The sequence below is a fragment of the Pristis pectinata genome, chromosome 28, assembly GCF_009764475.1.
Source record: "Pristis pectinata isolate sPriPec2 chromosome 28, sPriPec2.1.pri, whole genome shotgun sequence".
Taxonomy (NCBI): Eukaryota; Metazoa; Chordata; class Chondrichthyes; order Rhinopristiformes; family Pristidae; genus Pristis; species Pristis pectinata.
This window is the reverse complement of record NC_067432.1, coordinates 1,128,462-1,152,672: the sequence shown is the minus strand read 5'-3', so window position 1 is coordinate 1,152,672 and position 24,211 is coordinate 1,128,462. Positions and strand designations below refer to the sequence as shown.

The 24,211-nt window shown below is 48.5% G+C and overlaps 1 protein-coding gene across 2 annotated transcripts; it reads right to left on the bottom strand.

Moving 5' to 3' along the window:
• Window positions 1-1,634: 1,634 nt before the first annotated feature.
• Window positions 1,635-24,020, bottom strand: slc30a4 (solute carrier family 30 member 4). 2 transcript variants are annotated; one of them, XM_052040197.1, is made up of 8 exons: window positions 23,977-24,020; window positions 22,465-23,019; window positions 20,888-21,034; window positions 10,027-10,180; window positions 9,143-9,344; window positions 7,279-7,384; window positions 5,683-5,817; window positions 1,635-4,424 (listed from the first exon to the last, which is right to left on the bottom strand). In XM_052040197.1, the coding sequence occupies exons 2-8, from the start codon at window positions 22,889-22,891 to the stop codon at window positions 4,270-4,272; spliced, it is 1,326 nt and encodes a 441-aa protein (XP_051896157.1). In that variant the 5' UTR covers window positions 22,892-23,019; window positions 23,977-24,020; the 3' UTR covers window positions 1,635-4,269. The 2 variants fall into 2 exon arrangements, with proteins under 2 accessions (XP_051896157.1, XP_051896156.1); XM_052040196.1 differs by lacking the exon at window positions 23,977-24,020 and adding an exon at window positions 23,894-23,964.
• Between the last annotated feature and the right edge of the window lie 191 nt (window positions 24,021-24,211).

The window sequence follows — 24,211 nt, the reverse complement described above, 5'->3', positions numbered from 1 at the left end:
TGATGAAGGACAATACACCATATGCCTTCTTAACCAGAGTCAACCTGCGCAGCCACTTTGAGCATCCTATGGACTCGGACCCCAAGATCCCTCTGATCCTCCGCACTGCCTAGGGTCTTACCAATAATACTATATTCTGCCATCATATTTGACCTACAAAATGAACCACTTCACACTTATCTGGGTTGAACTGCATCTGCCACTTCTCTGCCCAGTTTTGCATCCTATCTATGTCCTGCTGTAACCTCTGACAGCCCTTCACACTATCCACAACACCTCCAACCTTTGTGTCATCAGCAAATTTACTAACCCATCCCTCCACTTCCTCATCCAGGTTGTTTATATAAAAAAAATCACAAAGAGCAAGGGTCCCTGTACAGATCCCTGAGGTACACCAGTAGTCACTGACCTCCATGCAGAATATGACCCATCAACAACCACTCTTTGCCTTCTGTGGGCCAGCCAGTTCTGGATTCTGGATCCACAAAGCAATGTCCTCTTGGATCCTATGCCTCCTTACTTTCTCAATAAGCCTCACATGGGGTACTTCACCAAACACCTTGCTGAAATCCATATACACTACATCTACTGCTCTCCCTTCATCAATGTGTTTAGTCACATCCTCAAAAAAATTCAATCAGGCTCATAAGGCAGGACCTGCCCTTGACAAAGCTATGCTGACTATTCCTAATCATATTATACCTCTCCAAATGTTCATAAATCCTGCCTCTCAGGATCTTTTCCATCAACTTACCAACCACTGAAGTAAGACTCACTGGTCTATAATTTCCTGGGCTATCTCTACTCCCTTACTTGAATAAGGGAACAATATCCGCAACCCTCCAGAACCTCTCCCATCTCCATTGATGATGCAGATAATTGTCAGAGGCCACCAGACTCAAGGACAGCTTCTACTGCTCTGTTACAAGACTACTGAATGGTTCCCTAGTACAATAAGATGGACTCTTGACCTCACAATCTACCCAGTTAAGAGCTTGCACCTTATTGTCTGCCTGCTTTGCACTTTCTCTGTAGCTGTGACACTTTACTCTGCATTCTGTATTGTTTTACCCTGTACTACCTCAATGCACTGTGTCATGAATTGATCTGTACGATCGGTATGCAAGACAGGTTTTTCCACTGTAGTTCGGTACAAGTGACAATAAACTAATTCCAATTCCTCCACTCCTTACAGCAACTTGTTTTCTCTGAGTTCTGAAAGGACTCTGAATGTCAACCCTCCACAGATGCTACCTGACCTGCGTGTTTTTCCAGCATTTCAGGTTTTTATTTCAGATTCACTGCAATATGCAGTTTTGTTTTTGATTTGTGAAGAAAGATATTGAGAGATCAATCACTGCAACAGGAGCAGGGATCTGCCCCACAAATCCTGGCAAGGAGATAGATGGAGCAGGACACACAAACTAATCAGGAACTGAGAAAGGACATGGAGCAAACAGAAAGGATTGGCACTGCCCCAAAATTCAATGACAAGTGAAGGTTGGTGCATGTCAGAAAATGTTATTTCCACAAGGTAGACGGTACACAGTTCAAATCCAGTGGAGAAGTAGGTTGACGAGGATCACCTCCAGCAGATCAGCAGATAAGTGAAACAAAGAAAATGGGAGCATCCACACAAATCAGATAATATTTTATTATCTTAAAGGACAAATCTGTTATCCCAGTATTCATCTTAAGAAAATCCCATTTTGAGGGACTGAGAATTCAATTTTGCAAAATATAATGACCAATAATAATCGCAAAACAATGAAATTGAACAGCAATGGATTTAAAAGCATTCAGAAACTGGGCAAATACGCATTGCTGTAAAAAGAACAAAATAAAACAGTCAGCCACTGTACGTGGAAGGGCTCGAGTCAAAGGGAGAAATCTGTGAATGAGACGTCATTGAAGGAGGTGATTGGTACCGAGGATGGTTGTTAGTTACAACATTAATATTCAATCAAAATATGTACAAAATCTGCCACCAAATATCAATGTGAAACGTGAGGCATTAAAACACAGGAAAGGAAGAGATAAGATTGGATACAACTTGTAAATAAGTGAAGCAGGGAATCTGCAGCCTAGACCTTGAAAGTGAACGTGGCAGTCACTGCTCATGCTTGGTTCTTCATGTGCCCATCTCTCTGACCATGGGGCACACAGCAGAAACATCAGGTATCAGGGACCCAGACTGGTGACCTCAGACAGCAGCACCACCCGCATCAGGAGCCACAGGTACCACCCGCATCGGGCGCCACCCACATCAGCCACAGGTATCACCCACATCAGCCATGGGCACCAGCCACAGGTACCACCTGCACCGGGCACCACCCACAGGTACCACCCACATCAGCCATGGGCACCAGCCACATGTACCACCCGCATCGGGCACCATCCGCGCCACCCACAGGTACCACCCACATCAGCATGGGCACCAGCCACAGGTAACACTTGCACCGGGCGCCACCCACAGGTAACACCCGCACCAGGCACCACCCACGCCAGCCACAGGTAACACCCGCACCGGGCACCACCCACGCCAGCCACAGGTAACACCCGCACCGGGCACCACCCACGCCAGCCACAGGTAACACCCGCACCGGGCACCACCCACAGGTAACACCCGCACCGGGCACCACCCACGCCAGCCACAGGTAACACCCGCACCGGGCACCACCCACGCCAGCCACAGGTAACACCCGCACCGGGCACCACCCACGCCAGCCACAGGTAACACCCGCACCGGGCCACCACCCACGCCAGCCACAGGTAACACCCGCACCGGGCACCACCCACAGGTAACACCCGCACGGGCACCACCCACGCCAGCCACAGGTAAACACCGCACCGGGCACCACCCACGCCAGCCACAGGTAACACCCGCACCGGGCACCACCCACGCCAGCCACAGGTAACACCCGCACTGCCAAACAAAGTGAACAGCAGCGACCAGCTGAAGGGGAAAATTCAAGATGACTGCAATTCCGGGTCGCCTATCCGAGCAGCAAACGGCACCAGCACCTTATTGCACCAAAACACACTGCTTAAAGATGTCTGATGCTTGCGACAGATGGTGGCACTTGGCACAAAGGCTGACCCCTAATGTTACTTGTCAGACAGAATCCATTGCCCATGGAACGGTACAGTACAGGTAACCAGTAATCATCATTTGATTAGCTCTGCGACAATCCCATTAAACAGGACACAGCACATCCTGTAATGTAACAGAACAAGTGGGTTGTGATGAACAGCATCAGAAATACTGTCGTTACATTAATTATAAAAATAATCTCACCAGATTGTACAAATCATTACCTCTTGTTTCTTAGTGTTTCCTCATTATAAACATTTTAAAATTTCCTGATTTCTTCCAGGAGATTAAAGGCTAAACATTCCTCTAATGATTAGAGGCCGAGGTCACAAAAGGTGAAGTGAGGAGATTTCATTCAGATAGACTTGTTCAAAGTGCTGATCTCTAAATATTGTTTAACGGTGGACATTAGTAATGCATCTTCCAAATCCCAATCCCAGAACACTACATTATTGCACACAACTTTGTAATTATTCCTGCTCAACCTGTGATTCCAAATGGCACATCTGCATTTAAACCTTCATTAAACAGGAACCAGCACCTCTGGGAAATGAATGGTCTTGAAGCAAGTAAAACATTCCCTGCCCAGACAACACTGCAGGACAGCCACTAGGAACTGAAGCCTCAGTTCCCATCTGCTCTCCAAGAGGTGTTAGGAGCTCAGATGCAAGCATGGCTGTAAAGGGGAACACGAAGGGGTATAAAACACTGGCTGCAGTGAACCAGGAGTCAACACATCAGATTACAGCCTTCAACCTGCCCCTCGAAAGTCCATCGAATGGTCCGACACAATGAGGCCATCCCACCATCTCCTCGTTCCCAGCAGCAGTACTGCTCAGCCCCAGATCACCGTTATGTCACCAATGAAAACTCTGATCTCTCACACAATGGCTAAAGTTTGTGTACTGAATGAAAAGTTTGAAAGGTTATGTGAACAAATCAATCACTGATCACAGGAACGTGGGAAAGCGAGGAAACCCATGACCAGAGGCTGCCTGAAGAACAAAAGGGTCTTCAAATCAGCTGCTGAGAGGTTTTGGCAGTGAGAGCAAGATGACATGTTGTCTGGTTGCAATATTACAGCTGGCCTTCACAAGCTGAGCTCCTGTGTGATAACAGTTTCAAATACTGCACTTTAATCTGTAGAAAAGGCACTAATTTTAAAGAGCAGGCCCCTAACCATCCAAGGAGCCACACTTGGTGCAAACACTGCTCGATGATTCCTTGTAGACCTGCAGTTGCACTGTGCATCGGTGCACACCGTAGGAACGCAGCAAGATATGGCGAGCCTTGCACTGAACGTCTTCCCATCTGGATGTGCTCTCTGGAACTGAACACACACAGTAATCAGAACCAAGTAGCCACCAGGAGCATGCTGATACTGAATCAGTGAACACCAGCGAACTGCTCAGTGGTTCTAACCAGAACACAAACATCAGCACATTGTTACACATCACCAGTACTGGGACCCAGTTCTTCCACCAAGATGAAGCTCAAGCATCACAAGTTCCAAATCCCATCCATCCAACATCCACCACCCCCCCCCCCCCCCGCCCCTCACCCCGTCCCCTTCTCCACATCCGACAGCACTCTCACACCCATCCTCTCCACCTCCCATCTGATCTGCTTGGTACCCGAGCAGCTAAAGAGCTCCCAGCATGCAAGGAGAGTGGCAGAGGAGACGCGAGGGACCAGCACATTGTTTGTTGCCGAGGGCGACCCGGGGTTAGGGCACTTTGTGTTTTCAGTGGGTGTTAAACAGATGTAAATGGCAAACGGAATTGGGAATGTTTTTGTCCTTCGCACACAGAAATGAGACTGTAGCAAAAGTTAGAACAGACTGTGGTTTGTACTGAAGTGACAACAGCAGACCATGCTATTTGTTGTTCAGTCCAATCTGCAATCACAGGATCATAGAGCACAGAAAAGGCCCTTCGGCCCAACTCGTTCATGCCAACCGTGATGTCCATCTACACCAGTCCCATCTGCCTGCATTAGGCCCCCGTCCCTCTACACCCTTCCTATCCAAGACTCTGTCCAAACATGGTAATTGCACGTGCCTCAACCACCTCACTCCAGATACGCACTACCCTGAGTGAAACCCCCCCCCCCCACCCCACATCTCCTTTAAACTTCTCCCCTCTCACCTTAGCCTGTGCCCTCTAGCTCTGGAATTCCCTACCCTTGACAAAAGACTGACTGTCTACCTTACCTATGCTCATAATTTTATAAACCTCTACAAGGTCACCCCTCAGCCTCCTATATTCCAGAGAGAACAAACCCACCCTGTCCAATCTCTCCTTGTAACTACAGCCTCCATTCCAGGAGCATCCCGAATCCCTCCTGCACTGTTGCCACGACATCCCTCCTGCTGTGGAGACCAGAACTGTACACAATGTTGAACATCGATGTGAGAGAGAGCTTGAAGTTGCCACGGGCCATGTTTGTGACCACAGGAAACAAGACACACAGGAGGAGGCAATCAGATGAAGGCTTTTCTTGCACCAGCTCACAACTATCCAGTACCAAAGGTGCAAGGTCATACCCACGATAATGCCAGTAGTGGGATAAATGTGGACACCACTTACTCAGCCTCAAGTGCACGATGGCTGCTGTTCTCCCCATGGTTAGTGACCACACATTCAGATCCTGAACAGAATGGACATCTTCTATCTTTAGCAGCGAATCCCGTATACGATGAACATCAAGGTGTCTCGGAGTACCTGAGGGGTACAGAAGACCAATGAAAGGAGAGCCAGTGGCAGGAAGACCGGCTCCAAGAGACAGCCACACAACGGGAAGTTCCACAATATTACATCATTTCTTCTCGTTACTACCATTGGGGAGGAGGTACAGGAGCCTGAAGATCCACACTCAAATGATTCAGGAACAGCTTCTTCCCCTCCGCCATCAGATTTATGAATGGTCCTTGAACCCATGAACACTACCTTGTTATTCCTTTATTTTGCAATTTATTGATTTTTATGTCTTAAACTGTACTGCTGCCACAAAACAAATTTCATGTCATATGTCAGTGATGATAAATCTAAGTCTGGAGTCACCTTGCTGACAATTGGAATTGTTAGGACAGCAAAAAGACCCAAAACGTGCTCCAGACCAGTAGTGTGGCAGCACCAGTGGGACTTGTCCAGAACGGTGGGGATGGGGTGCCCACAGCTCAGTGACTCTCAGGTTGGGGACAATCTAGAAGCTTACAGCTCGTGGCCCTTCAACCACTGTCTGCCCTTCACCGAGAGATGTGCCAGTCAGTGACACCTCCCTGCCTCCTCCTCCACTTCCAGTCTCTGCCTCACTTTCCTTAAAGAAAATTATTCATTCATGGAACATGGGCACTACTGGAAATGCCAGCCTTGATTACCCATCCACATCTTCCTTTGAACTGGTTAGTTAAGAGCCAACCACGTCGGTGGGCCTGGAGTCACACGTAGACAAGGACAACAGATTCACTTCCGAAGGACACGACTGAACCGGATGGGTTCGGTATATGGGAAAGGTCTTTGTTTTACTTCTTTGCTCTGCACCTCAGTTCTCCCGACCTCCCACCAGTGTCCAAATTCTTTGTCAGTCCTTTTGGTTAGGAGACTGATGAACTGCAGCACAGACTGTTGGGAACATGCTGCACACCTACTGTCCATGTTAACACCCAGCTCTCAGCTCTCGTTACTGGTGGAAACATTTGGTACCCGATGTACCTGACTTTACACCAAGCCGAGTCTGAAACACAAGATGCCATCAAACAGAACTCTCCCCATTTCAGGTTAGAATTTAAATTATATTTTTTCCAACCGGGGCAGTGAGGAATTAAATAATAGAAAGATGTCATCTCACTTTAGAGCATCAGGGCAAACAAGTCAGCTTGATCATTATAAAGGAATGTCCCCACACGATCAGTGCGGCTCCCTCCAGGCAATGAGTCCAATATCATGTGTTTCCAACCAAAGTGACAGTCACACAAACAAATTTCTGAAATGTAATAATTTCCTATTTGAGTATTATTCATGAAAATAATTCTGAGAAAAGGAAAAAAGCTGCAGATATTGAGAAACAAATTTAAAAAAAAACTCTCCACGCCCACCCTGGAGTGGAGAAGATCCAATTAGAGTTGCTTTTCAACCACTATCTTTGAGGGAAAAAAAACGACCACTTTTGACCAAAACTTGTACCTTCCAGAAAGATCAGAGCAGTGTCGCGTATTATCCGGAATGTTGTGCACAGAACGAGAAAGGAGAAGATGTAGGTGCAGATTGGGTCAGCAATCTTGTAGGCCGGCTGTGAAAGAGAAATGAAGAGGATTCAGAGCCAAACCACCAGCTGAGCCACAGACAGAATCAGTTGTCGATTCACACCCCCAGAACTCTGGGCAATATCTGGTCAAAGCAGAACTCCGGGCAATATCTGGTCAAAGCAGAACTCCGGGCAATATCTGGTCAAAGCAGAACTCCGGGCAATATCTGGTCAAAGCAGAACTCCAGTAATCTGGCAGGCTCAGGACTTTGGCAGCAGACTGGCAGATTTCCTGGACTATTGAACATTTCCCCCCATTAATAACCCAGCACACTTTCATTTCACTTTGTTTTTACAGGTTACACAGTGGTTCAGTATTTTAGTCGCTCAACACGTTTAAAAGGGAGGAGGAAATCGAACCTGGTGAGTTTCAGTTTGTCAAAACTCTGACACTGGACCCCAAAACAAGGAGCGAACAGGTACAGAGCCACTGGATACAGAGTTTTACTGAAACGACCAGGCACCACTAAAACAGCCGAAACATTGCTTGGCCCCTAGTCACCAGTGCTCCGGGTGGGGTACCTAGCCGGTCATTTCTACAGTACCATGGACGGCTGGAGACAACAGGGCACAGAAGGAATAGTTCACCGAAAGTTAAAGGGATACTACAAGCAAAATATTTATTCTGAAAGGACAGGAAGTAGACTGCTTTGTGTCCAGGCTCTGGAACAAAGGCAGTGTTTGAAATTCCTTGCACTGATCTCACAGCACAGCAATAAAATTGGGTGTGGGTCTGGGGGAAAATCGCTCCAAGTTTCACCTCAGGTGGACATTGAATATAAAGACAGCAGCTGCGTGTTTGGGAGTTTGTAAACCCCTGGAATGGGTCCAACTGCTTTCTTTGTGCAGTGAAGCCCTTGTATTTACAAGCACCAGGTATTGAACAATCCCAGGTATAGATAGAGCGTGCCTGAAGAATTAAAGGCAAATGAAATGTTGGCTTTTATTGCAAGAGGATGTGAGGTCTTGATTACAATTATCTTGGTGCAACTACATGGGTCCTGATTCAAACCCACCAGGTGTGGGCAGTTTTGTTCTCTATAAAAAAGGATATACCATCCTTGAAGGGGGTGTGGTGAAGGTTCCAGCGATGGCAGATGTGCCAAACAAGGAGAGACTGAGGGGACCAGGGCTGGATCTGCCAGAGTTTGAAAGATTCAGGGTGGTTCTCATTAAAACTTACATAATTCTTACTGGGTTCGACAGGCTCGATGTGGGGAGGATGTTATCCCCCCCCCCAGTTGAGGAGTCTGGGACCAGGGTCACAGGGCAAGGGCTGGACCATTTAGGATTGAGACGAGAAGTTCCTTCATTTGGAGTGGTGAATCTTTGGATTTTTCCTCTCTGCAGAGCCCAGGAGTCTCTGTCACCGAGTTCACCATCTCCCCCACCCTTCTCAGGGTGATACATGCTAACCTTGCCAGCAAATCCCTAATCCTGAAAACTAATACAATAAAACACAGATCGATAGAGTTTTGAACACTGAAAACATGGGGAGTCCAGGAAGATTGCAATGTGGAGCAGTCCTGACCTCAGTCAGCAGCAGAGCAGGACAATCTGCTCCAGTTTCTTATTTCTCAATCGCTCTGTTCCAGCCCAAACTCCAGAAAGCACGTCCTCATCTCCCAAAACAGGTCTGGTCGCTGCTGTGAAATCAGTGTTGCCCTCTGCACATCAGGGATCGGACAGCACTCCCACCTCACTATGGAGCCATACAGTGCAACAAAGGATGGGCACACGTACTTTAAACCGGATGATATAAGCTGCCACCAGGACTCCAACGCTCTGCACCACGTCTCCCAGAGCATGGATGAAAGCAGCTCGGACTGCCAGATTCCCAGAATGATCAGCACGTTCAGGAGCATTCCCAGAAGCTCCTCTGGCAGCCTTTTCTGAAGGACAGTGGGAATGGGGATGAGTGGACTGCTTCAGCAAAAATCCCATTCTGGTAAATTTAAATTAGAAACATGTAAGTTATAAACAGTGAAAAAAAAGTGCAGAACACAATCGCTCAGCCAGGGTCTGACCTCAAACTCCATCATCATTCTGAACAGCCAAAGTATCAGCTGTCCAGTCAGGGCCATCCCAACACGTGGCAGAAAATCACGACCAATCAAAGCCAAAACAATTAAATAATTTCATCTCAGTGGATGGAAATCAACTCCCCCCAACTGTGGTGAATTTTCTGAGTGGTTTAAGTCAGAAATGGTATTAATCTTTATTTGGGGAGGATTACAGTCAGACGTGACTATACCTCACTCCATTACTGGGCACTCTTTCCATGTCCTTTCCTCACGTTGCTGGGCAACCACCCCCCCCCCCCATCGCTGGGCAACCCCCCCCACTCACCTCCCTACGTCACTTGGCAACCACACCCCCCCTCACCTGCCTATGTCACTCGGCAACCTCCCCCCTCCCCCCCCCCCAACTCTCTCCTAACCTCCCAGTCTGTGCTGCCCCCACCCCACCCTGGGCATCAGCCTCCACTGGTAATTCCCCCGGCCTTTGGAAGCTCAAACCAATGAATCTGGGGAAACAAACCATCACCGCCTGTGGTCACCTCACCAGACTATTTGCCACCACATTAGGAAGAAAACTTTGCTCTTTAAAGTAAATGCTGGACTTACATCAGGTTAATGGCAACTCCAACTGCTGCAATGATGATCATCACATCCGCATGGATCTCAAAGTCCTGGTGGATGGTCCTCTGAACAGCTTCGTAAACAAGGCCGACGGTTACAGCGTAGATCAGGAACACACTGAGCACTGCGGCCAGTGCCTCTGGAATACACAGGGAGAAGGTTAGTCAACACAAATCGTGCACTCACCGTTAACCCTGTGACTGAAGAGATCAGTGAGCAGCAGCAAGGTCATCACTAACCATCATCACAACTACAGGTTAACTGAACCAGCGTGGAATTCACAGGTGGAATGCGAATGTCACACAATTTGGGGCATTGTCCACTTATTCTGTCATCCACAGAGGATGCAGGAAAGGTTTAGCAAAATGATTCCAGGGATGAGGGACTTCAGCAGCGAGGATGGACAGTAGAAGCCAGGATGACCGCACTGGAGTGAAGGTGGTTCTGAACAGATTTGATGGAGACGTACAGTCCCGTGACCAAGTCGATAGGAGGGACTGTCCCATCAATAGATGGGTCAAGAACCAGGGGACATTTTAAACTTTGTAAAGTGAGAAAAGACTCTGTTCACACATGGAATCCACTGCCTATTGGCGTTCGAGGCCCAGTAACAGTTCCTTCAATAAAGAGTTGTATAGCACTTGAGTGAGAATCATTTGCAGGGATATGGGGAATGAGATGGAAGAGATTGCTTTTCTTAGAGTTGGCATCGTCTCGACGGGCACCCAGTGCTGTGATCATTTCTATGAACCCAGTCTATACATGTAAATAACACAATACCATGTTATCATAAACTAGTAATTTACTAATACATCATCAAACGAGCACAGAAGGCAAGAAGGAATAATCAGGTTGATTTGAGGTCACAGGCACCAGATTCTTTGAGAAACTTAGTCAATGGGTCAATGGAATTGGGACCACAAGTTTTAATTAAGGTTAATAAACTGAAGCACAGACAGCAAAACAGGAAGGACTCATTTCCCATGGCAGAGAGCTAATAGTTCAGCCTCCCCCATCCCTGCCCTGCCCCGAGGAGTTGAGTGAACTACTTCTGAGAAATGAGAAGGTTCACTCTGTCCTTAGGGCAAAGTCACACCTAGACAAAAGATGACCGGTCCAGTACTTGGCCACAGAGGTCACAGTAACCGCAGCTGTGCGACCATCACTCACAGCTGCAATAAGAAATCCTCACGTGGATTGCTTGTTCAATATAAAACGCACGTCACCTCCCAGTAAGAATACACCCTATCCATACCCAGATTTCCCACAGATGTCACCTGACGATTTAACATCCTGCCACAATGCACACAGACCACATCAAACATGATATCCTCACGGACACTCCTCGTTACTGCCACATAAAATCCAATCAAGTTAGTCAAGACCACGCCGACTGTCCTGGATTAATGCACACCTCCCAAACACTGCCCGACGTTGTGCCTCATGGATGTAACCAGTGTCAGGCCGGGTGGTCTTCAGTTACTCAGCCTATTCCTTTCTCATCCTTTAAATGACAATAGCACATCAGCCAGGTTCCAACCCACCAGTATCTGGCCTTTAGCCACGGGGGTCAGAAAACGATGGAGTCAGTTCCTCCTTTCAACAGCCTGGAACACGTTCCCAATGCTGCTGACTGTGCAGGAACCTTCAGCACGCTTGTCCCACTCTCTCATTTCCAGTCACTAACTTCCTTCCTCCCAACATCAAGGCCCTTCCACAAAGACAGGCGCAGAGCAGTTGGTCAGGTCCACCACCACACTCAGACTGTTGCACAGGTCTTTACTTGGACCCATTCTTCATCAGTACTTTCCTTATTTTGCCTGTTGACATCTTTACATGCAAGGAGTAAAGATAACCAATAGCCTGTCCTGGTCCAACCACGTAGATGCCACGGCCAAGAAAGCTCACCAGCGACTCTACTTCCTCAAGAGGCTAAAGAAATTTGGCATGTCCCCTTTGACACTCACCAACTTTTATCGATGCATATTGAAAGCATCCTATCTGGATGCATTACGGCTTGGTACGGCAACTGCTCTGCCCAGGACCACAAGAAACTGCAGAGGGTTCTGGACACAGCCCATCGAAATCATGGAAACCATGGAACATCATGGAAACCAGCCTCCCCTCCATGGGCTCTGTCGGTACCTCTCGCTGTCTTGGTGAAGCAGCCGGCATAATCAAAGACCCACTCGGGTCATTCTCTTCTCCCCTCTCCCAGCGGGCAGAAGATACAGGAGCCTGAGGGCACATACTACCAGGCTCAAGGACAGCTTCTATCCCAGTGATAAGACTATTGAATGGCATCGACCTTGTACAATGAGATGGACTCTTGACCTCACAATCTATCTCTTTATGAGCCTGCACCTTATTGTCTACCTGCAATGCACTTCCCTGTAGCTGTGACGCTTTACTCTGCACTCTGTTATTGTTTTACCCTGTACTACCTCAATGCACCGTGTAATGAATTGACCTGCACGAACGATATGCAGGACAAGTTTTTCCACTGTACTTCAGTAGAAGTGACAATAGTAAACCAATACCAATCCCTGCACATGGATGTCAACAGCTCAAGAACTGGCAGCTTTATTGGCTCATTCAACTAAACGTTGTTTTCTTACTTTAGTCCATTTTATACATAAATTTTTAAAAACACTAAGCACCGCCTCTTTCCCCTCTGCAACAGATTTCCACACAAAATGTCACACCACACACCGCCTCCCAAATACACTAAGTGACCATGCTCTGCTCATCAAGGTGTCATCTAAGCAAGTCCCATTTGCCCACATTTGACCCATATCCCTCCAAGCCTATTCCATTTGTGTACCTGTCCAAATGACTTGTAAATGTTGTTATTCTATCTGCCTAAGATATTTTTATTAGTCACATGTACATCGAAATACACAGCAAAATGCATCTTTTGCGTAGTGTTCGGGGGGGGGGGGGGGGGGCAGCCGCAAGTGTCGCCACGCTTCTGGCGCCAATATAGCATGCCCACAACTTCCTAACCTGTACCTCTTTGGAATGTGGGAGCAAACCAGAGCACCCGGAGGAAACCCACGCAGTCACGGAGAGAACGTACAAACTCCTTACAGACAGCAGCCAGAATTGAACCCAGGTCGCTGGCGCTGTAATAGCATTACGCTAACCGCTACACTACCGTACCTACTCTGTCTACCACTTCCTCCACCGCCAACAGCTCGTTCCATATGCCCACCACCCTGTGTGAAGAAGTTACCCCTCAGGTCCTTTTTAAATCTTTCCCCTCTCACCCTCAAACCTATACCTTCCAGTTTTTAGAATCATAGAACAGTACAGCACAATACAGGCCCTTCAGCCCACAATGCTGTGCCAATCTTTAAACCTCGCCCAACACTATCTAACCCCTTCCTCCCACACATCCCCCTATTTTAAATTCCTCCATATGCTTATCTAGCAATCTCTTGAATTTGACCAATGTACCAGCCTCCACCACCGCCCCAGGCAGCGCATTCCACGCCCCAACCACTCTCTGGGTAAAAAACCTTCCTCTGATATCTCCCTTGAACTTCCCACACATTACTTTAAAGCCATGCCCTCTTGTATTGAGCATTGATGCCCTGGGAAAGAGGTGCTGGCTGTCTACTCTATCTATTCCTCTTAATATTTTGCACACCTCTATGTCTCCTCTCATCCTCCTTCTCTCCAAAGAGTAAAGCCCTAGCTCCCTTAGTCTCTCCTCATAATGCATACTCTCTAAACCAGGCAGCATCCTGGCAAATCTCCTCTGCACCCTTTCCAACATTTCCACCCTTCCTATAATGAGGCGACCAGAACCAGACCAGAAAGGTTCCCTTTCCCTGGGAATAAGACTGTACATTCACCTCATCTATGCCCTTGTGATTTTATACACCTCTACAAGGTCACCCCTCAGTCTCCTACGTTCCAAGGAGTAAAGTCTTAGCCTGCCCAACCTCTCCCTATAACTCAGGACCTCGAGTCCTGGGAAGATTCTCGTAAATCTTCTCTGCGCTCCTTCCAGCTGTCCGTCTTTCCTACAACAGGGTGACCAAAACTACACACGATACACCAAGTGCAGCCTCAGCAATGTCTTGTACAACTGACATCCTGTCTCTAATTCTCACGTTCACAAGACAAGGGAGAAGTAGGCCATTCGGCCCATCGAGTCTGCTCCAAAGAAAAGGGAAAAAAGAAATGAGAAATTGGGGGTGGTGGGGGGGGGGGGGGCCAAAAACAAAACCTAACCCCAATTTCCAGCCTTATCCCCATATCCCGTGATACCCCGACTACTTAGATATCTATCTCTCTTCCTTAAACACCTCCAATGATCTGGCCTCCACTGCTGTACGTGGCAAGGAATTCCACAATTTCACCACCCTCTTGCTAAAGAAATTTCTCCTCATCTGTTTTAAACCTGTACCCTCTAATTCTAAGATTGTACCCTCTGGCCCTGGACTCATCCACCAAGGGAAACAGCTTGACCACATCTACTCTGTCCAGTCCTTTCGACATTTTAAATGTCTCTATGAGGTCCCCTTTCATTCTTCTGTACTCCAGTGAGTACAGTCCAAGAGCCAACAAACGCTCATCACACATAAGCCCTTTCATTCCAGGAATCATCCTCGTAAATCTCCTCTGAACCCTCTCCAACATCAGCACATCTTTCCTAAGATATGGGGCCCAAAACTGTGCACAGTATTCCAAATGAGGCCTCACTAGTGCCCCGTAGAGCTTCATCAACACCTCCCTACTTTTATACACTATACCTCTCGAAATGAATGCCAACATAGCATTCGCTTTCCTTACCACTGATCCGATCTGGTGGTTAACCTTTAAGGTGTCCTGCATGAATACCCCCAAGTCCCTTTGTACTTCTGTACTTTGAATTTTCTCTCCTTCTAGATAATAATCTGCCCGTTTATTTCTGTTTCCAAAGTGTACAACTGCACATTTCTCAACATTGAATCTCATCTGCCATTTCCTTGCCCATTCTCCTATCTAGGTCTCTCTGCAACCTTCCTGTCTCCTCAATACTCCCTACTCCTCCACCTATCTTGGTGTCATCCGCAAACTTAGCCACAAAACCATTTACTCCATCATCCCAAATTGTTAACATACAAGGTAAAAAGAAGCGGCCCCAACACCAACCCCTGTGGAACACCACTAGTAACCGGTAGCCAACCAGAACAAGAGATCCTTTTATTCCCACCCTTTGCCTCCTGCCAACCAGCCAATGCTCCACCCATTCTGTTATCCTACCTGTAATTCCATGACCTCTCACCTTATTAATCAGTCTCTTATGTGGCACCTTGTTGAAGGCCTTTTGAAAGTCTAAATACACAACATCTACTGCCTCTCCCTCATCCACCCTACCTGTGATTACTGCAAAAAACTCCAATAGGTTGGTCAGGCAGGATCTTCCCTTCACGAAACCATGTTGGCTAGGACCTATCTTGCCTTGCACCTCCAGGTATTCCATAACTCCATCCTTGAGGATCGATTCCAATAACTTTCCCACCACCGACGTCAGACTAATAGGTCTGTAATTTCCTTTATGCTGCCTCCCACCTTTCTTATACAGCGGAACTACATTTGCGACCCTCCAGTCCTCCGGAACCATGCCGGAGTCTATCGATTCCTGGAAAATTATCACCAATGCCTCTGCTATCTCTAAAGCCACCTCCTTTAGAACCAGGGGATGCACCTCATCCGGTCCGGGAGAATTATCAGTCTTTAGTCCATTTAGTTTTCCTAGCACATTCTCTCTTGTAATCTTAACTGAACTCAGTTCCATTCCGTGAGACCCTTGACTAACCAGTATATTGCTGATGTCCTCCACAGAGAAGACCGATGCAAAATACTCATTTAGTTCTTCTGCCAGCTCTTTATCATCCATTATAATCTCTCCCGCGCCATTATCAATTGGTTCTATATCAACCCGTGTCTCTCTTTTACTCCTTATATATTTAAAAAAACTCTTAGTATCCTTTCCAATGTTATCTGCCAACTTCCTTTCATAATTCATCTTTTCTTTCCTAATGACCTTCTTAGTTTCTTTCTGCAGGTTTTTAAAAGTTTCCCAGTCTTCTGTTTTCCCACTAATTTTTGCTTCCTTGTATGCCCTCCCTTTTGCTTTTATTTTAGCCTTTGCCTCTCTCGTTATCCACGTGTGCCTTTTTTCCATTCAAAACCTTTTTTCTTGGAATATATCTATCCTGCATTTTCCTTATTACTTGTAGAAATTCCTTCCATTTCTGCTCTGCCGTCCCTCCAGCTAGCTTACTCTTCCAATCAGTTTGGGCCAGTTCCTCTCTCATGCCACTGTAATTTCCTTTGTTCCACTGAAATATTGATACACCAGCTACCAGCTTCTCCTTCTCAAATTTGAAACTGAACTCAATCATATTGTGATCACTTGTTCCCAATGGTTCCTTTATTTTTAGTTCCCTAATCACCTCCGGTTCATTACACAGCACCCAATCCAAAACAGCCGATCCCCTGGTGGGCTCATCAACAAGTTGTTCCAAAAAACTGTCCTGTAGGCATTCCACAAACTCACTCTCCTGAGATCTACCGCCTTGCTGGATTTCCCAGTCCACCTTCATGTTAAAATCCCCCATAATTATCTTCACATTGTCACTCTGGCACACTTTTTCTATTTCAAACTGCAACTTATCGTCCACTTCCTGACTGCTATTAGGGGGCCTATATATAACTGCTACTATTGTCCTTTTACCCTTGCTATTTCTTAGCTCCACCCATAAGGATTCTGCCTCTTCTGACCCAATGTCCTTCCTTTCTATTGATTTTAAATCATTACTAACCATCATGGCCACACCTCCCCCTCTGCCTACCCGCCTGTCCTTCCTATACACTGTTGTTTTGGATGCAGCTCTAAAAATCTCCTTCAACATCACCCGGGAAAAGCAGCATTGATACATTGACACTGACCCTCCACCCTCAGGATTCACTGCCTCCACCACCAGCACAGCACGGCTACAGTGTGTAATGTCTGTAGAAGGCGCTGCAGTTACTCACCTGAGCTACTCCACCAACAACCACAAACTTGCAGTCTCTAAGAGCAAGACAAGAGATTCTGCAGATGCTGGAATCTGGAGCAAAACATAAAACGCTGGAGGAACTCAGCAGGTTGAGCAGCGTCTATGGAGGGAAATAAACAGTCACCGTTTCGGGCCGAGACCCTTCATCTGGATGGAAAGGAAGAGGGCAGGAGCCAGAAGAGAAAGGTCTGGGGAGGGGGAGGAGCACAGGCACAGGTGACAGGTGTGTCCAGGTGAGAGGGGGAAAGGTAGGTGGGTGGAGGAGGGGGTATGAGAGGGAGTGATGCAAGAAGCTGAGGTGATAGGTGGAAGAGGCAAAGAGGAGGAATCTGGTAGGAGTGGACAGTAGACCATGGAATAAAGGGAAGGAGGTGGAGAATAGGAGGGAGGTAGTGGGCAGGTCACAAGGGCAGGGCAGGGTAAAGAGATGGGGTGAGGGGGCCACAGGAATGAGGGAAGGGGGGAAGGGAGGGAGTTACTGGAAGTTAGAGAAATCACCTCAGCTTCTCACATCACTCCTTTGACCCCCCTCCCCCATCACCTGCAGCTCGTGCTCCTCCTCCTCTCACCCTTTCATTCCGGCTTCTTCCCTCTTCCTCTCCAGTCCCGATGAAGGGTCCTGGCCCAAAACGTCGACTGTTTATCTGCCTCCATAGAGGCTGCCTGATCCGCTGAGTTCCTCCAGCGTTGTGTGTGTTGGTCTCTATGACCAAGGGCAAGGCCAGCAGGAGTACAGGAACACCGACACCCACAGGTTCCCCAAATTGTACATCGTCCCGATTTGGAAATGTACTCCCAGTCCTCCCTCATCGCCAGGTCTGAGCCCCGCCCCGGGAGCAGTGAACACAGAACATTACAGCACTGCACAGGCCATTCGGCCCACCATCTTGTGCCAATCTTGATGCCAATTTATACTAAATATCCTCCTGCTGTGTATCATCCACTCATGTGTCCATCTAAAAGCCACAAACTCCAAACTGCCTGCCTGCCCTGTCGACCACTTCCCCCAGCAGCTGGTTCCGTATACCCTGCCTGCAGTCACATTTTCAAGGTGAGGCAGCAGTCAGAAATAATGTAATGAAAGAATAGTTTTGTCAAGTTTTTCCGCTAAATTAGGATGTTGACTACATGCAATCTGTGTTTTCATAATTATACTTACGGAATCAAGACCCACCCCACCCCCTGCTCTCCGTCCCCAACACACACATCGCAGCAACTTTACACAACCGCTTTACATCAGGAAAACATAACATCCCTCCTCACAGGATTGGGCTGTGCAGGCCCTGATGTTTAATACACTCTATATTTACAACATGGTCTTGTTGTAAGTATTGCGCCATTAGCTCTAGAGGCAGTCTGCAGATGATGCACAGTTTTATTGCTTTACATTGAGGCTCATGATGCAAGGTTCAGAGTCACCGCTCAATCAACTGATAAACAAATGACTTGTTAATCAGTTGATTGAGCAGTAGTGACTTTCAGTCAGCTTACTCAGCAGTAAATCAGATCTAGGAGTCAGCACATGGTTTAACTAAATAAATATGACCAATACAGCACAGGAGGAGGCCATTCACCCATCATTCTTGTGCCAGGTCTTTCTTAGAGCTAACTATATAGCAAGATAGTTCCTAATGAGCGAAGCTTGTGGATACAGGTTAAGCCAAAGACAATTTCAGCTGCAGTTCAAATTGCTGAACAAGGACCACGGTTTCTGGCTACTTACCCTTGGTCTTCCAGATGTTCTGCAGCTGTTCGCTAGCATCCTTGTCCCTGGCACTAAGAGCCACATCCACAATGACAGAAACATGTCTGTCCCCCAGATCATTATTGCTCTAACATTTTTCTTCACCTCCAGTGTCACGTTCACGCCTGCACTCCTTCAGAGGAGAGTGTACAACAGGCACAGACTAGAAGGGCTGAATGGCCCGTTTTCTGTGCTGTAGTTTTCTATGGTTCTATGGAAGTCTTCTCAACATCGAGACTGGCTCAGAGGACTCCTGCACTACTTGGGTGCTCCTTCTCATGGGACTGGTACCCCTGCACCCCCTGCCTTCTCAGCTGCAGTGTGACCACCTCCCTAATCGTGCCATCCACATGGATGCACCAGTGACTCAGCCACTGCTCTAGCTCCAAAACACAGGTCGCCGGCTGCAGACGTCCTACACATGTGGCTGTCTGGAACATTCCGAGAATGCAGGACCTCCCATGAGGTACCATAGAACAATACAGCACAATACAGGCTCTTCGGCCCACCATGTAGTGCCGCCCTTCAAACCACTCCTAAGACTATCTAACCCCTTCCTCCCACATATCCCTCTATCTTAAATTCCTCCATATGCTTATCTAACAATCTCTTGAACTTGTCCAACGTATCGGCCTCCACCACCACCCCAGGCAGCGCATTCCATGCACCAACCACTCCCTCCCTCTGACATCTCCCTTGAACTTCCCACCCAATACCTTAGAGCCATGCCCTCTTGTATTGAGCATTGGTGCCCTGGGAAAGAGGCGCTGGCTGTCCACTCTATTTATTCCTCTTAATATTTTGTACACCTCTATCATGTCTCCTCTCATCCTCCTTCTCTCCAATGAGTAAAGCCCTAGCTCCTTTAGTCTCTCCTCATAATCCATACTCTCCAATCCAGGCAGCATCCTGGTAAATATCCTCTGCACCCTCTCCAACACCTCCACATCCTTCCTATAATGAGGTGACCAGAATTGGACAATACTCCACGTGTGGTCTAACTAGAGTTTCGCAAAGCTGCATCATCACTTCGCGGCTCTTAAACTTGATCCCCCGACTTATGAAAGCTAACATCCCATAAGCTTTCTTAACTACCCTATCTACCTGTGAGGTGACTTTCAATGATCTGTGGATATGAACCCCCAGATCCCTCTGCTCCTCCACACTGCCCAGAATCCTGCCATTTACCTTGTACTCTGCCTTGGAGTTTGTCCTTCCAAAGTGTACCACCTCACACTTCTCCAGATCCGCCACTTGTCAGCCCAGCTCTGCATCCTATCAATATCCCTCTGTAAGCTTCGACATCCCTCCACACTATCCATAACACCACTGATCTTTGTGTTGTCTGCAAACTTGCTAACCCACCCTTCCACCCCCTCATCTAAGTCATTAACAAATATCACAAAAAGTAGAGGTCTCTTGAAGCCTCTACATCTTCATCACTTCTCAGTCTTGCTGGGGTGTCCAACCACACCTCACCCTCACTAACAGCTGTAACAACAAGAACATCAGGAAAAACTGACCGTCCAGTTACTGACTTTCAGTGATGTCACACCAGCAGGTCAGAAGCCAGTGGTGGAACGCTCCCATAGCAAGTCCTCAGCATCCCTCTCCTTCACCGAAACTCCCCCTTTACTTACCAAAGCCCACACTCTGAAGACCATGGTGCACAAAGCATGCTGTGATTTCCCAGCTTCCCTTTGTTAAACTCTGAAGCAGCACCACGGAATCAGCAACTTTACTTGAAGGTTCAGTACCAGTCTCTGCAATTACAAATGCAACTGCCCACTCCCCACTCTTCCCCCTCCCTCCACCCCCCCGTAGGGTGACCTGTTTATCCCCTCAACTGGAACTGCAAGCTCCAGGTTAAAGCCTCTCTCCATGATGCTCCACCTTAGCCCATCTCCCTCACTCATTCTCAATTTAGAAGTGTCTACCCGAGGTACAGGGCAAAGCTTGTGTACCATATTGTGCTTTATATCACTTTATATCACTTTCATTCAATTATTTATGCACAATCATCAGACAACCTGTGGTCACATACCAAATCGATGCCAGCCAAAAGTGAATCTGTTACTTGGAGGCCTTGCAGAAAGATACAGTGCAACCAAGGAAGCAGCAATCCCAAGCACATCAGCCAGCATGTGAACCGCATCAGTCATGACCGCCAGGCTGTTCGAGAGCCACCCTCCTGTTTGGTGGGGAAAAAAGGAAAAACAAAAATCACAGACAGAATGATTCTAGGAGCAAGGAGGGGAATCCTTATGCTCTCCAACCTGCTCACCACTCTAACTGATTTGACACCCGATATCCCTTTATTCTTTGGGTTACAGCAACAGCAATAACATCTACCACATTGTATTTCAGTTCTCTAAATACAAAGGTCAACATTTTAGCAGCTTGTTTTACTATTTTGGACCTCACCATTACATTTTAGTGATCCTCACACCTCCATCACTTCTTGCTTTCCACCATTTACTTACCAAAACCCACACTTTGAAGACCCTGGTGTACAAACCACCTGTGATTTCCCAGCCTCTGTTTCAGACCCAGGATTACCTCACATTTATCTACAATTCATTTAATCATATTTCACTATATAGTAGGGTAGGCACAGTAGTGTAGCAGTGTAACACTATTACAGCACTAGCGACCTGGGTTCAATTCTGGCCACTGTCTGTAAGGAGTTTGTACGTTCTCCCCGTGACTGTGTGGGTTCCCTCCGGGTGCTCCGGTTTCCTCCCACATTCTAAAGACGTACGGGTTAGGAAGTTGTGGGCGTGATATGTTGGCGCCGGAAGCGTGGCAACACTTGCAGGCTGCCCCAGAACACACTGCGCAAAACAATGCATTTCACTGTGTTTCAATGTGTCTAATAAAGATATATCTTAATGCTTCTACCTACACTGCTACAGCGTTACCCATTGCTGTGTCACCAGCTAACCTGCACACATGGCTTTCTATCCCATGAAGATACAGAGCATCTGTTAGTTCAGAGTACATCTAACACCGAGTACTGTCAGGAAGCATGAACATTTTCACCTCCAATGCTGCAAAATCCACAGCTCTGGGTTTTCCCACCTCCATCCAAGACTGGGTTTGCATTTAACAGCCTTCTCCCCCTCACTGTGGTCCTATATCATCAGGGAGTCACCCCCCAGTATTATGCAATTGTCACACAACAGGAAAATGGGCCACTTGGCCCACCACATCCGTGCCGACAGCAGGCACCCAATGTGCCTGTTCCAACCTCAGCCTTCCCTTACGCACCTTCCCACTCCAGTTCTCCCACTGCACTCTTTTCTACTGGGAAGTCTTGTCCAAAAATCTTATATCTTTGCCCAATTTAAAAATAAAATCCCAGACTTCCCACTCCCCCACAATAATCAGGGACTGGTTAAAGAATCTGCACCAGAACAGGTTGATTTCCAGTAAAGGCAGAATTCTGCAGCATACTCAAACCCTGAAAGGTAGATACAGACTTTTATCCAATCAGTTCCTTCCAGCTGAGCTCACCCAACAGTTGTTACCTCGTTTCAAAGAGACATAAATCAGTGATAAATATTCATCCGAAGTTCAAATTGTCAATCACCCGAATATTTGAAACCAAATCAAACCTACCCATGAGTTCTCCAATGGTAAATAAACTGTAGAGTGTAACAGCAATCCACAGTTTTCTTTTCACCGTCCTCTGTCTGACTAATTCTGAGTTCTTAACACAATGTTTACATTCCTCCTCATTACACTGCCCATCTCCTGGAAGCTCGTCCTTGAACCCTGGTTCCTGTAGAGCCTTCAGCTCCGCACAGGACTCAACGTTGTCACCACTGGCTGCAACTGTCCCATTGCAAATCACAGTCGGCACATGTGCAATCTCATCAGTTTGATCCAAAGTGCCCACTTGCAGTTTACCGGCACCAGTGAATGTAGGCACATCATCTTCATCCTCCGAGAAGTCCAGGGGAACCGTGTCACTTGACAGGACCATACAGGACAAGTTATCCTGGTGAGGGAATGACTTCAATTTCCTCCACAAGGACGTAGCCATGGTGATCACTCAAAGATCAGCAGTGAACACTACGTGCTGGATACTCCTTCCTCCTGTACAATTCCTGATGCCGCTTCCTTTCTGTCCCAGCAGACTGGCAATGACTAACTCCGCATCTTCAGAAGATCCTGCAATAAACAGAAACATGTTAACTGCGTTGCCTGATAGGGTGGTGGAGACAAATTCATTGGGGGCTTTTAAGAGGGGCTTGGATGGGCACACGAATGAGAGGGATAGGGGCATTCTGTAGGTAGGAGGGATTAGCTATGTCAGCACAGCATTGTGGGCCGAAGGGCTCTCTGCATGAGTACCAAGCCTCCGACTGAGTACACCGAGTGCAGGGGCAACGTGTTCAAAGTGCTCAGCCCTCTGCGATCACAGTCCCCGGGAAGGCAGTCGCCCATTTCCCTTCACAGTGCACGCCGGCGGCCGGACACCCAGAGCGGCCGGCACTCTGCTGCCCAGCAGGGCACAGACACCGCCCGGCGTGAGAGCTCAGCGGCAGCCACACCGACGGCAGAGCGGCGTCGGTGCCGGAGCCCCGCGGCAGCGCCCTGACCCGCTCCGCTTCGGGGCGGCACCCCCGGCCCGGCCCCCAGCCCTCAGCCCCGGCCCCCCAACCGGGCCCTCAGGCCCCAAACCCCCAATAGTCCCGGCCCGGCCCCATCCCCCAGCCCCGTCCCCGTCCCCCCGATAGTCCCGGCCCGGCCCCGTCCCCCAGGCCCGGCCCCCAGCCCCGGCCCCGTCCCCCCAACCGGGCCCTCAGCCCCCGCCCCGTCCCCCCAACCGGGCCCTCAGCCCCCGCCCCGTCCCCCCAACCGGGCCCTCAGCCCCCGCCCCGTCCCCCCAACCGGGCCCTCAGCCCCCGGCCCGGCCCCCAGCCCCGGCCCCCCAACCGGGCCCTCAAGCCCCGACCCCCCGATAGTCCCGTCCCCCCAACCGGGCCTCCAGCCCCCGTCCCCCCGTCCGGGCCCTCAACCCCAGTCCCCCCCCGCTCCCCACCTATCGGCCCCGGACCAGCACCCCGCCGCCGCCCACAGTGGGGCCCGGCCAGGCCGAGACCCCGACCCCCAGGCCCCGCTCACCCCAAAGCCCGGCGCTCGGGCACGTCACCGACCCGGCTGTGAGCGCAGTCAGCCAATCACCGTGCAGCAAGCCAATGATTGGCTTTAGCATCGGCTGAGCCCCTCGGCCACGGATTGGTTGGCTATGATAGCTTCAGCCCATCAGAGCCCAGGACGATATGATTGGCAGTCGCCGCAGCCACTCCTGGTATGAAGACAGGTTTGCCCTCCCCCCTCACCGCTGCAGGAGCTGCAG